Source organism: Chelonia mydas, chromosome 4 (genome assembly GCF_015237465.2).
Source record: "Chelonia mydas isolate rCheMyd1 chromosome 4, rCheMyd1.pri.v2, whole genome shotgun sequence".
Lineage (NCBI taxonomy): Eukaryota > Metazoa > Chordata > Testudines > Cheloniidae > Chelonia > Chelonia mydas.
Window position 1 is genome coordinate 111,442,342 of NC_057852.1, and position 14,111 is coordinate 111,456,452.

The 14,111-nt window shown below is 41.7% G+C and overlaps 1 protein-coding gene across 4 annotated transcripts in view; it reads left to right on the forward strand.

Annotated features, from left to right (window-relative positions):
• The window catches only part of TAPT1 (transmembrane anterior posterior transformation 1), a 93,241-nt gene that overhangs the window by 12,454 nt on the left and 66,676 nt on the right, over positions 1-14,111 (forward strand). For all 4 annotated transcript variants that reach the window (XM_037898028.2, XM_037898025.2, XM_037898026.2 and 1 more), the window contains exon 2: positions 2,633-2,763. In XM_037898028.2, the coding sequence (XP_037753956.1) occupies positions 2,633-2,763 (131 nt within the window). The remainder of the gene's footprint in view (positions 1-2,632; positions 2,764-14,111) is intronic.

Consider the following 14,111-nt stretch of genomic DNA (forward strand, 5'->3'; position numbering starts at 1 on the left):
TCTCTCTCCACATCAGGGTAAGGTGTTCTGCAGGCATGGAGGGGCACCCTTAAAGCTGCCACACCAAAAGCTACTGATAAAGAAGATGTACCATTGGATTTAGAGTCAGAAAGAAAAGAGAAAGATTAGTTTCAAAACTCCCTTTCCGTATTCCTATAAATACTTCAGCTAGGAAATGCTTATTGATGTTTCAGCTTTGGACCACCTCAGTACAGCACCACTCTCCAGTCCCAGCCATGGTGGGTATGGCCCACCATCGGAGAATTTTCTGTTGCATGAAACTATAAAATTTCAGTCCCTATTCCATGCATATGAGCGTAGGGTAATGGTACTGAATATTAGCACTGTTTTCCGTAGGTAGTGGTGATTTTAGCTGATATCTCACTCCTGAGGGTCACAATGGCACAGAGAACACAGCTGCTACTGGTGTCCTGAAACCGCTTGGGCCCATATGCCACTAGCCCATTTACTGCAATGGTGACAGCCTAACTTATCACAGAGCAGCATGGGAAAGTGTCCTACTGTGGTAGAGGAAATAAAGCAACTGTCCCTAGAAAACTTCAGGAGAGGATTGCAGAGTACCTCCATAAAACTTTCCCCAAGATCTCTCAGGAGGCTAAAAAGGACATACCTGGACACTTAATCGGAATCCTGCACAGGCTTCCTTCTCATCTCCAGCCCGCACTCCCTACAATCCAACAGGGAAATGAAAAACAGATGCCCACTCTGCCTCTGCTTGTTGAATCTCTGCCTCTTCTTTTATGAATAAAACAATGAAAAGTCTGTACCTTTCTCTTGATAACTGGCAACATCTTTAAATTTAAACTTTGTAAGGAAAATGCATGCTCATCCATGCTCACCTGATGGGACTGGGTATACTGTGGCAGAGTCTCAAACAGGTCCTGGCTCATGGCATGGCTGGAGTCCTCTGCTGCATCTTCCTCTTCCTCCTCCTCATTGTTCATGGCAGTGGTCTCAGCCTCAAGCTCTTCCGAGGTATCCATAATGGTCTTTGGGGTGCTGGTAGGGTCTCTGCCAAATGTGACATACAGTTCCTTGTAGAAGCTGCAGGTCTGCGGTGTAGCACCAGATCTATCGTTGCGCTCCCTGGCAAAGTCCCTTCACTTTCGTATGGCGGTGCTGCTGATCCCTGTCATACCCTTTTGCCTGCATCCCTCATACAATATGATCTTAGATGTCTGTTTGTACGGCTGGTCCTTAGCTGTTGCACAGTCTCTTGTCCCCACAGGCCCAGGAGATCTAATACTTCCTGTCTAGTCCAGGCAGGAGAACTTTTAGCGCATGGAGCTGGCATGGTTGTTTGGGCAGTTTCACACAACAATGGCAAGCTGGTAGGTGTGCTTGCCAACGTGGGCAATTAGGAAAAGTCGCTTCAAAAACATGCAGGGAATTTTAAAGGGGATGGTGGCTTCTGGTCTCTGTAACCCCTGGCAGTGGAGTATAAATTGTGACTAGAGTGGTCACTGCTGCAGGGAATGGGGTATTGTGGGACAACTGCTGGAGGACTGTTAGGGTTGACACAGGTCATGCAGTGTATACACTCGCACTGCGTCAATTTCAGTTGTCTGTGTGCCATTCAGGGAAGTGATTGTAGTGTGTCACTGCAATAGAGCACTTATGTTGGCCAAAGACAAATTGGAGTGTAGACATGCACAAATAGGTTGATGCAAGGCATCTTAGTTCAGCCTAACTTTGTAATGTAGACCAGTCTAAGTCTTTAGGGAAGTGTTATGCCCTGTGTTATTCAGGAAGTCTGGGTTGATGATCATAATGGTCCCATCTGGACTTGGAATCTATGAATTCACATCATCAGAAGAGGAAACACTTCCAAAAAGTGTTGAGTACTACTCCATGCCATCAAAATGGAAGTTACTGTGAATGTTTGTAACACATTTAAAAAAAAAAAAAAAAAAAGCTCTTATCATTGCCATATCAGATCTATGTGCCATTGAGAGGTATAGGTTTCTTCAAATGGTCACAAGTGTGTCTGATTTGTGATGATTTTTGTGCATTGAATTAGTTGGTCATGTATTTATGAACATTTTAATATGAGTATCAGCCAAGATTTTAATAAAGTATGAAGAACACACTGTCAGTGTCTCTGAGAAGGAAAATATTAAATATTTGAAAGCTTTCAATAACACTAAACTTATTTTAGAAATTTCTTAAAGACTAAGGCCAGGTCTACACTACAAGCTTTTGCAAGCGTAGCTGTGCCTGTCAAGGGTGCGATGAGGTGTGATCTCTCACTGACCTAGCTGTGCTGGTAAAAGTACGTAGTGTAGATGCAGTTATACTAACAAAACTGCACTTTTGCAAGTATAGCTTATTTTACTCGGGGGGCTGGAATAAGCCATACAGATAAAAACAGAGTTGCCTGAATAAACTGTATCCACACTAGGAGTGCTTTGCTGGAGTATACTGACAGAGAGCTCCTCGTGTAGACCTAGACTGAGTTAAAGGTTGTAGGAGGCTTTACAGGTCAAGAAATATTTGCGGGGGGCTTGAAAAAAGGACGCATAATTGGGCTTGTCATTTTTAGAGTTAAGTTAATGTATGATATGTCTTTTGTACAGGTTTTACTTGTTTTTATCTGTTTTCCTCTGTGCAGACCTTTCATTGCTGAGGTTCATCAGTGCTGAACTAACAAGAGGTTACTTCCTTGAACATAATGAAGCAAAATACACAGAACGGCGAGAGAGAGTATACACATGTATGCGAATACCAAGAGAATTGGAAAAGGTGAAGTATTCTTAAGATGTTTATTTTGGTTTACCTATTCAAACCATAGCTGTCATGTTAAGGTATTTAGAATCATTTAATTCTTCAAAACATATTTTTAAATTAAGAGCTTTGTTTACAAACACCAGTTGTGGTGGTAGTTAATTTACTATTTTGAGATCAAACTTGCTGCTCCTCCTCACTCTGATTCCAACATGCAGTGTGTAGGTGATGGTCACATGCTGATATCATTAGCAGAAGATAGAAGGCAGTTGAACTAACCTAATTGCAAGTCCTGAGCATCAACAAATAAAACAAAATTCACCTGCTACTTGCAGTCAGAAAATAAAAGCAGGGATTGGAGAAAATGCATTTGATCTCAAAATTTACTTCTGCTTTTACAGTAAAACACCAGTGTCTTTTTTTTTTTTTTTAAAGCCCTTCCTAATCTAAAAGCATATTGGGGTGAAAATGATACCAGCTCTTTAAAAGTGTGTCACTGTGGCTGTTACTCCATTAATAACAATGCAGTTGAATTTTTATGAGGTGTCGTCCCCCCCCCATTCATTTCCCAGAATCTAAATAGAAAAGAATATGATCTTCACAATTGATAGTCTGGGGCCTAGGAAAAAAAAAAATTTGGCCAAATTTAAAATAAATTACGGGAAAGGATTCCTGATCTGACATAATGGTGTGTTCAGAAAGTCTTCAAATTGTTTTGTCACTCTGTAACCTCCCCCCCCCCCTTTCCCCCCCCAAAGAGTAAGGTAAAAAATTTAATTCACTGAAGTCATCTAGTTAGCATCTGCTGCAAAGGGTCAAATTTTAGTTTATAAGACCCACATTTTAAAAAAATAGTTTTTTAAATAGCAAGATCAGAACCTGCTGAGGTAACAATGGCTTGCATGCAGCCCCAGACATCAAGTTGGGAAGCAGGTGACAGCTAAGGGAAGAGGTTGTTTACTCTTCAAATCTCCTGCCCAGAGTGTAGGAAAAAAGAGGGTATGTCTCCCTGCTTTGCTGGGTTCCTGCTTTCTCCACTTCCTTATGACCATTTGCTCCTGAGCACCTTTTACAGGTAGAAAGGAGAAGCAGAATAGATTGAGGAACATTCTTTTTCTTCTTGTGCGTCTCCCAAGATCTGCTAGAGTAGAATAATGACATCACAAGAATGAAAATTGAGCAGTTGAAGGGAAATACTTTTTTTGTCCAACTGTTCAAAATTCTGTTTTCATATTTCTGTTGACCCCTATTTACTACCAGTGACTGACAAATATTTAAATAGATGAACTTTTGTTAAAGATTCAGCAGTCAAATTTCTTCATCTAATTTTTTGGAGTTTACAATAAATATTCCCGAGATCACCTGGATGTCCTCTAGAAAAAACAGGGCATAGCAGACTTGACATAATTTTTTAAAATCTTTTATATATCATTAAAAAAGGGCAGAATACCAGTTTTTCGAAATTTCTTTGCAGATCACCTAGAAGATGAAACTAAAATTCAGATTACATATCAGTAACTTAAGGGTAAAAGTCCTTAGAATATTGGTTAGCAACAACCTTAAAAAGCCAAGAAATACAGTGCTAAGGTTAAACTTAAAAGAAACCCAAACATGCAAAAGTATGACCATAAGTGTGTAAACTGCCTAACTGTTTAACCATGCCAGTCTCCCTTATTCCCTTACTGTTTCCTTTTTTTAGCTACTTAGTAAAGTGATGTTTTTGAACTAATGGCTTCAGCACCTTTTAATACTGATCTCCCCATTGCCCACTATATTTCTGTGATCATTTGCCTTAAGCAAAGCTATATCATGTATGGAGAGGAAAGCTATATATTTCTGTCCAAGTCTAGGTTAAACTGTGATGTCTCTTAGCAGCTGGCTTTTCTCTCCTGGCATTCTTGTGATGCTGGAACAGTGTGTAGTTCCATTTCACTTTTGACTTAGGTCATAGGCTTGAATTGTACATGAGCATAATTACATTTAGAGACATTGCCAGATATTATTCATGCAGTCAACAGTGAACAGTGAAGACATAAGCAACTCACATCAGGAAAGTGACTGGGGGAGAGAATACTGTTGTTCCCTTCCAACAGCCAGAGGGGGGTGAGGAGGGATTAAAGTTTGACCAGGAAAAAAGAGAAAGCACTGCGTATATCTACACTGTCTGTGACGACAGACTTGCTTTTGGCAGGGGTTGTGCTAGCCCTCTAAAAATAGCTTTGTAGGTGGTGTTTTGAAGTTGTAGCTTTAGCTTTGAAGCCTAGGGAGAGGTTTGCTTGCTGGTGGTCAGCTCCCCAACTCCATGGACAACACAAGCACTCAATACTAGGCCTACACAGGCCCTGCTGCCCATCTACTTGTTAGCAGTAGGCCAGTAGGAGGAACATTTGTGGGGGTGTGGCAGGGCCTGGGTCAGCCTCCATGGAGGCTGTGGAGGGAGCACCACCCAGCCCTGCTCTTCCCCCCGCTCTGCTCCGGTCCAGCCACAGCTCTGCTCCCGCCTGCAGCTGTGGCTCCAGCTTCGGCCCCTGGCCTGCCACAGTTCCATACCCCGCTACAGCCTGAGCCTCAGCCCTCAAAAGTGGCCCACTCCTGGCCCTGACCCCAGCCTCGGCTCTGTTCCGGGCCCCGCTCCCAGCCTCAGACCAGGCCCCAGCCTCAACCTCCTTATCTCTATCCGCGTATTCTCCTCCCCGCACCCCCAGAGCTGTGGCCCAGCTCCCGCCCGTGGCTCTCTGGGTGGGGGCATAAACAGAGGTAAGGGGGGGCATGATGTGAAAAGTTTGGGGATCACTGCAGTAGGCACACTTCAATCCCCGAGCCTTCTCTGAGAATCTCTCTGGAGTGTGCAGCCCCTGTTCCAGTGGACACTTGTATTCACAGATTCGCTGCTTGCAAAGAACAGTACGCCCCAGCTTACCAGTTACACCTCAGATCACTTTTCCATTTAACACACTTTTCTTAGATATATTTGTAATAAAAACAAGTAAAAGCTTATTTAGCAAAATATAGAGATTCAAGTGGTAGCCAGTAAAAGTATTGGAAACAAATGGCTATGTATAAAATAAAATTATAACATGCATTCTGGAACCTAGATTTACTTAATTAGATATTTTCATTTCTTACAGAGCAATGCTCACCCAAAGTCCATCCAGCATTTTACAGCCAGGCTTGGCCGTGATCTTCCATTCATGAGACAAGTCACTATGTCAGTTTGCCTCCTTAGTGAAAGACCGTGGGTGCCTGTTTGCACTCCTAGATATAATCAAACAATCCATTGTCATTGATAAGTAGGACACCCCCCTGCTGGTGGTTTTTTCCCATCTACTCCTTTTGTGTAGATTTTGCAATCTCTTAGGCTGTGTCTACGCTATCACTGGCGATGTCCTGTAGGGGACGTGTAGCTACATGCTGAAGTGAAGAGCAAGTTGCGACCACATTGCCAGGTGTGGCTATTCACGTCAATGAAGGGCTCTGATTTAGGGAGGCAGTGGGGAAAGTCTTCAGGAACCCCCCACTACTGGAGCACTGCAATGAGGAAAGGCTCTGGTAGGGTCGAGACAGAGGGGAAAGAGCTTCCTGAGCGTTTCCCCAGTAGCTGAGTCTTTGGCTATGGGGAAAAGCTCCAGTAATGGGGAGCTGACGGAGGCTTTTTCTGCTGCTGAAGTCCTTCCCTGAAGTGGGGGAATAGCTCCAGCAGTGGAGAGCTGCTGGAGAACTTCCCTGCTCCCCCCCCCCCCCCCCCATGGAGCCTTTTATCTGTGCCAGAGTGGCAGGATTCAGAGTAACAGCCGTGTTAGTCTGTATTCGCAAAAAGAAAAGGAGTACTTGTGGCACCTTAGAGACTAACCATTTATTTGAGCATAAGCTTTCGTGAGCTACAGCTCACTTCATCGGATGCATACTGTGGAAAGTGTAGAAGATCTTTTTATACACACAAAGCATGAAAAAATACCTCCCCCCACCCCACCCTCCTGCTGGTAATAGAGTGGCAGGAAAGGCTCCAGCAGCCCGGAGGCAGCAGAACATTCATAGAATCATAGAATATCAGGGTTGGAAGGGACCTCAGGAGGTCGTCTAGTCCAACCCCCTGCTCAAAGCAGGACCAATCCCCAACTAAATCATCCCAGCCAGGGCTTTGTCAAGCCTGACGTTAAAAATTCCTAAGGCAGGAGATTCCACCACCTCCGTAGGTAACGCATTCCAGTGTTTCACCACCCTCCTTGTGAAAAAGTTTTTTCTAATATCCAACCTAAACCTCTCCCACTGCAACTTGAGACCATTACTCCTTGTTCTGTCATGTGGTACCACTGAGAACAGTCTAGATCCATCCTCTTTGGAACCCCCTTTCAGGTAGTTGAAAGCAGTTATCAAATCCCCCCTCATTCTTCTCTTCTGCAGACTAAACAATCCCAGTTCCCTCAGCCTCTCCTCATAAGTCATGTGTTCCAGTCCCCTAATCATTTTTGTTGCCCTCCGCTGGACGTTTTCCAATTTTTCCACATCCTTCTTGTAGTGTGGGGCCCAAAACTGGACACAGTACTCCAGATGAGGCCTCACCAATGTCGAATAGAGGGGAACGATCACGTCCCTCGATCTGCTGGCAATGCCCCTACATATACATCCCAAAAGGCCATTGGCCTTCTTGGCAACAAGGGCACACTGTTGACTCATATCCAGCTTCTCGTCCACTGTAACCCCTAGATCCTTTTCTGCAGAACTGCTGCCGAGCCATTCGGTCCCTAGTCTGTAGCGGTGCATGGGATTCTTCCGTCCTAAGTGCAGGACTCTGCCCTTGTCCTTGTTGAACCTCAGATTTCTTTTGGCCCAATCCTCTAAATTTGTCTAGGTCCCTCTGTATCCTATCCCTACCCTCCAGTGTATCTACTTCTCCTCCCAGTTTAGTGTCATCTGCAAACTTGCTGAGGGTGCAATCCACACCATCATCCAGATCATTTATGAAGATATTGAACAAAACCGGCCCCAGGACCGACCCTTGGGGCACTCCACTTGATACTGGCTGCCAACTAGACATGGAGCCATTGATCATTACCTGTTGAGCCCGACAATCTAGCCAACTTTCTATCCACCTTATAGTCCATTCATCCAGCCCATACTACTTTAACTTGCTGGCAAGAATACTGTGGGAGACCGTGTCAAAAGCTTTGCTAAAGTCAAGGAACAACACATCCACCGCTTTCCCCTCATCCACAGAGCCAGTTATCTCATCATAGAAGGCAATTAGATTAGTCAGGCATGACTTGCCCTTGGTGAATCCATGCTGACTGTTCCTGATCACTTTCCTCTCCTCTAAGTGCTTCAGAATTGATTCCTTGAGGACCTGCTCCATGATTTTTCCAGGGACTGAGGTGAGGCTGACTGGGCTGTAGTTCCCAGGATCCTCCTTCTTCCCTTTTTTAAAGATTGGCACTACATTAGCCTTTTTCCAGTCGTCCGGGACTTCCCCCGATCGCCATGAGTTTTCAAAGATAATGGCCAATGGCTCTGCAATCACATCCGCCAACAGCATTGCTAAAACTAGCAGGATAGGCAGGAAGGCACGTCTTGGGCAAGTAAAGAGCTATGTAGGGTATGTACTCAGGTATATACCCACACCCTTCTGTCTCTTGTCTTTTCTCGCGTAAGCCGTGTCTTGTCCTGTATGCTGCTATTTATACTCGTGCTGGGGTGGGGGTAACCCTTATACATGCTCTACACCCAGCTGAAACTAGCAGTTGGTTTGGCACGATTTTTTTCTTGACGTGACAAATCCATGCTGGCTATTCTGTATAACCCTATGATCCTCTAGGTGCTTACAAATTTATTGTTTAATAATTTGTTCCAGTATCTTTCCAGGTATCAGTGTTAGGCTGATTGGCCCATAATTCCATTGTTCTTCTTTGTTCCTCTTTTTAAAGATAGGTACTATGTTTGCCCATCTCTAGTCCTCTGGAACTTCACCCATCCTCCAGGAATTCTTGAAGATAATTGCTAACAGTTCTGAGATCACTTCAGCTAGTTCCTTAAGTACCCTGGGATGAATTTCATCAGGCCTTGCCAACGTGAATACATCTAACTTATCTAAATATTCTTTAACCCGTTCTTTCCCTATTTTGGCATTTGTTCCTTCTTCCTTGTTGTTTATATTAACTATGTTGAGTATCTGGTTGCCATAACCTTTTTAGTGGAGACTGAAGGAAAACAGGCACTAAATATCTCACCCTTCTTGATGTAATCAGTTGTTAGATCATCTTCCCTGCCAAGTAAAGGACCTATACTTTACTTTGTTTTTCTCTTGCTTTTAGTGTATTAAACATTTTGTTATTGCCTTTAATGTCCCTTGGTGGGTGTAACTCATTTTGTGCTGTAGCTTTTCTGGTTTTGTCCCTATGTGCTTGTGCTAATTTTTCGTACTCCTGAGCAATTTGTCCATTTTTCCATTATTTGTAGGAGTCCTTTTTGATTTTCAGGTCATTAAAGAGCTACTTAGGGAACCACGTTGGCCTCTTATTATTCTTATCTTTCCTTCGCATCAGAATAGTTTGCAGTTGTGCCTTTAATATTCTTCTTGAGAAACTGCCTGCTCTTCTGGACTCCTTTATGACACATCATTACCTAGAACTTTCCCTGTTTAACAGTGACTATAGTTCTAACTTGTCCGTCAGTAAGAGAGAGGGAATGAGAGGGAGGCAGGACAAGAAATTAGAAGGTATTGGGATAAGCCTTTCTCTCATTAATGGGTTATGCCTTGAGTGGACCGTGCGGTCATGTGCCTCCAAAGTCCTGGTTCCATGAGCAAAGGAGTGGTGAGAAATCCCCCTTCTCCTTGTGCTCTTACCAGCTGTTTCTGCTCTTTCACAATGGTGCTGAAGTAGTCAGCAATGAATCTGCAAAGGATCACACAATCATGACTGGGTTTTTTCAGCTCCTACTGGCATCTTTACATGAACACCAAGTCCAGGGAGCATTTTAAGATGACCCAAATTGTTGGGAACTGGAGAAGGGGGCGGGGGGGAAGACTGGGTGGATTGGCTAAAATGAGTGTTACCTCAGCTGTGACCAGACTTTGTCCTTTGTTCCTCAGGCTGTGGGGCTTGGGAGGCTATAGAAGTAACACATGTCTACACTTAAAACACTACAGTGATGTAGATAATCCACCTACCCGAGAGGTAGCTGGGTCAACAGAAGAATGTGGAGCAATGTAGTTATGTTGACCTAATTTTCTAGTGTAGACCATGACGAAGTCTGCAGAGAAGAGGAAGTATCTTACTTTGAGCATCCGAAGAAACTGGTTCTGAAGGGAGCGGTCTCCAGAGCTTAGTTGGAAAGGGAATAGCTGCAATGCAGTTGTCTGTGGGATGGAAGAAAATACTTGCCAACATTTGAAAGCTAAAAATAGATACATTTGGGGAGAAATATGGATTCACCTCTCAATTTTATTGAAATACCACTAACCAAGGAAACTAGCAAGCAATTTGCAAAAAAATGAATTGTCCCTTCTAAATGGAGCTACTTACTATATATGAAAATGGGGAGAAGTGAAGGACTATCACAGAAGATGCCTGTGTGCCAAAAAAAAAAAAAGCATTAGAAAGAATTCAGACAGAAAATAGGGAGAGAGACTGATGGAAAGAAGACAATACCAACACAGGAAGTAGATGACACAAAAATTGAGAGACAGAAATGACCAACTTAAATTTAGGGGAAGGCAGAGAGTGGATTTTTATGAATTACCTGACCGTGTCTCTCCCCCCCCCCCCCCCCCCCTTTATTCTTAAAGGGGTGAGGAGAAAGGGACAGTTCTCTTCCCCTCTCTTTGATTGAGAGGGAAACTAAATATCGGAATGTTCTCGGACCAATAATATGTCTTCAAGATTTGCTGTAAACCATCCATGCTTGCCATTTCCCCCTATATTTTCTTTTAAAATTTTATTTTAGCAAATAGTTAACTTTCGAAAGACTTGAAAAAAATCATAATGTACACTAACAACTAAAACTAATTTTAAAAATATATACCTTTATGGACGGGGGTGGGTGTGTGGAAATTTAGCAAGATGGATTTGATTTAAGTCACTAGTTGGGAAGACTCGATTTAATCATGGATTTCTACATAAAAGTTCATTCTTGCTGGTTGTTATAACCTTAATACATATTCTTCACAACTCAGAGATAGATGTAGGTTTCGTTTTTAGAAGGTGACACTATACATTTTTAAAGTGATTTTCTTTTTAAAAAAAAATTTTCAGATTAGTTTTACAGCTATATCAGAAAATGAATGATTGGTTATTTCATTTACCAAAGGGAATTGAAGGAGATATTTATGAAGTCATTGGGAGATGAACTATCTCCAGTTCAACAGGTTAATCATTAATATTTGGAGGATTTTCTTGCCATGTATTAGAAGGAGAACGTCACCAGACAGACGTTTAAATTGTTTTATTTAACTAAAACAACAATATTATGTATTCTGGATTTTTTTCTTCAACAGCAAACATATAATATTTTCACAAAAAAAGCACATGAATTTAGTTAAACATTCAAGTTTTTTAAAATCAGGTTTGTTTTTGTTAAAATAGTTAAATGAAATATTTAAAAAAAAACAAACTAAAATTAAATAGACTAGGTCAGCCAGGTCAACATGAGAAACTTAAAATATTGGCTTCTGCAGCTAACTCAGTCATCTTCAACTTCATTTTCCTGTTCGTTCATAATCTGGAAAAGAAAAACAAGTTTTCCTGCTTTTTCAGGTCCCAAACGATTTCTCAATTTGGAATGAATTAGTCCAAAGGAAGAAAATATTCTTTCTACACCGGCAGAAGAAGCTATTACTGTTAAAAGTGAGATTATCACTTCAACAGTCTCTGAATCCAAATGCTTAAGTGACTTCCACCAGTTCACTGGTGTGACTTTCTTTAAAACATCATCAGCAAACATATATTTCTTGAATGGTTCACCGTTAGCTCTGAAGTTTATTATATTTGGCATTATGGAGGGATGATTGCTGGATGTCCATGTCCTAGCCAACTCCTCCTCTTCAGCAGTTAAGGTTTGATCCTGGTACCGAGTATTGAGAAAGTGCTTGTCCCATTCGTTTTTTTTAATGCTTGTAATTTAACTGTCATTGCATATTTCTCTTTTTAAGATCTCACTCAGTTCCTTCCAAATTTCAACAGCATCAGCAGTAAAACAGCTATTTCCCTGCATTTTGTTCAAGGCTACAGAAATAGGCTTCAGGGTACTCTGCATGCGTTCAACATTTCTCTTAAGCTGAATGTTGAGAACTTTGGCTGTGACAGTGCCATCTATTTTTTCACGATTTTGTTCACAAACTGTCATGAGATCAGGCCAGTTCTTGATATAGTGCTCAAAACAGTCCACTTCGGAGTTCCATCACATGTCTTGTGGGTGAGTTAGCTTGGTTCCTCCCACTTTTTTCAGAGCAACTGCTGCAAAGGGGTTGTTACAGAAGTATTTTGCAATTTCAACATTAGCCTTTATTTCTGGAACACTGAAGTCTTTGGCTAGGAGGTGCATCAAATGAGCACTGCAACTGTATGTTATTAACTTGGGGCTCTCTTCTAAATAATTTCTTCTCATCTTGGATATGTTTGCAGCATTGTCTGTGACCAAGCTGTGTGCTAGACAATTGAATTCTTTTTCACAGTTTGTTATAGCTTTTGCTGCTACTTTTTGTAAGTATTCTGCTGTGTGTGCATTTCCTGATTGTTTCTGTAAGGAAGACATTCCCTTCTTCTGTTGTCACACAAGCATATACAACAGGATCATTGTGGACATTGCTCCACCCATCAAGAATCAGGTTAACAATTTTACCCTCTAGACTTTTTGCACACTGCTCAATTTCTCTTTCATACACTTTATCCAGCAGTTTGCCCGAAACATCTGCTCTGTTGGGTGGACTGTATCCTGGTGTTAATGACTGAACCATGTTAATGAAGTGTGGGTTCTCAGTCATACGGAATGGAGTGTTTGTTGCATAAACAAACTGGGCAGTTTTTCCATCAATTACCTCTTTTTTTTCTAATCTGGTTCTTATCACAAACTTATCTATCGTTGTTTCTGGATGATGGAGATTTTTTTTCTTTTTGCTACAGGTGATAGATATACTGTGGCTATGTGACATACATGATGTGACTGAAACACTATCATTGGCAGATAACTCCGAAACTATAGAAAATGATGGTGATCTTGAAGGTGGATAGTCGTACCCCCCCCCCACCTCCTTTTTGGGTCAGGACCCGTACAATTACAATACCATGAAATTTCAGGTTGTAATAGCTGAAATCATGAAATTTACAATTTTTAAAATCCTATTACCGTGAAATTGACCAAAATGAACCCTGAATTTGGTAGGGCCCTAATTATACCATAAAAACCAATTGAAAGGTTTTGATAAGAACTTGATAAGAAAGCTACTGCCTTCTTTGCACAAAATAAACAACTTTAAGATTTATAGCACAAAATAAACAATTTACAGCAATGACTGACGCACGTAACCCTGGATATATTTCTTCAGACAGACTTAAAATTGCAAGTCCACTGCTACATGTTCCACACAAGATAATGAAGGAAAATTTTAAAGAATAATCACTTATATTATTAGATTGGGGAACACACTAAATAGAAATCATGGCTACAAGCACCCATGCAGGGAAAAATGTGTTCCGACGTAATTCTGTTGATTCTGTGCCTGAGAACAAAACTGTAGAACGTTATGTTGAGGTTACTGAAGATGCCCTTAAAGAATACAGAGATCAGCATGATCTAAAAAGTCTGCCGTTTGCTCAGGCAAGGGAAATAAAATGGAAAGGGATGAGAACTACTCAGGGCAATCATCAACTTATTGGTATTCAGCACCTTATGTAAATTTTATTGTGAGAAAGAAGTAATCGATTTTAGAGCAAAAGCACACTGGAAATTGAGAAATTCTTCTGTAATCATCATTGTGGCTGGTTGAAAAAAGGGTTGCTGTCCTAATTTCCTTGGGACATTTGGACCTCCTTAGGCACATTGTCTCTACTTTGCATCCAACGGTTGGAATTTACACTGGCAGGGACAGTACTCTTTTTAAACCATAAAATGTCTTTTATACAACATGCTACAGAGGTTCACTGAACATACAAAAACAATTGACAGGTTTAAGAGATCACACGGGCTAAGTACTCTTTCAACCAAAATGGAAATCTGGCTTGATCTGATTAGCAGCAAAGAACTGGAACCACATATGGCTAAAATTGAAAAATTACTCAGAAGTTATGTCACAGTTCCATACTGTAGTAAATAAAAGTGGTTCTGAATACAAAGGACATATATTGTGCCTAGAATAGGACAAGGAGGGTGCTGGATTA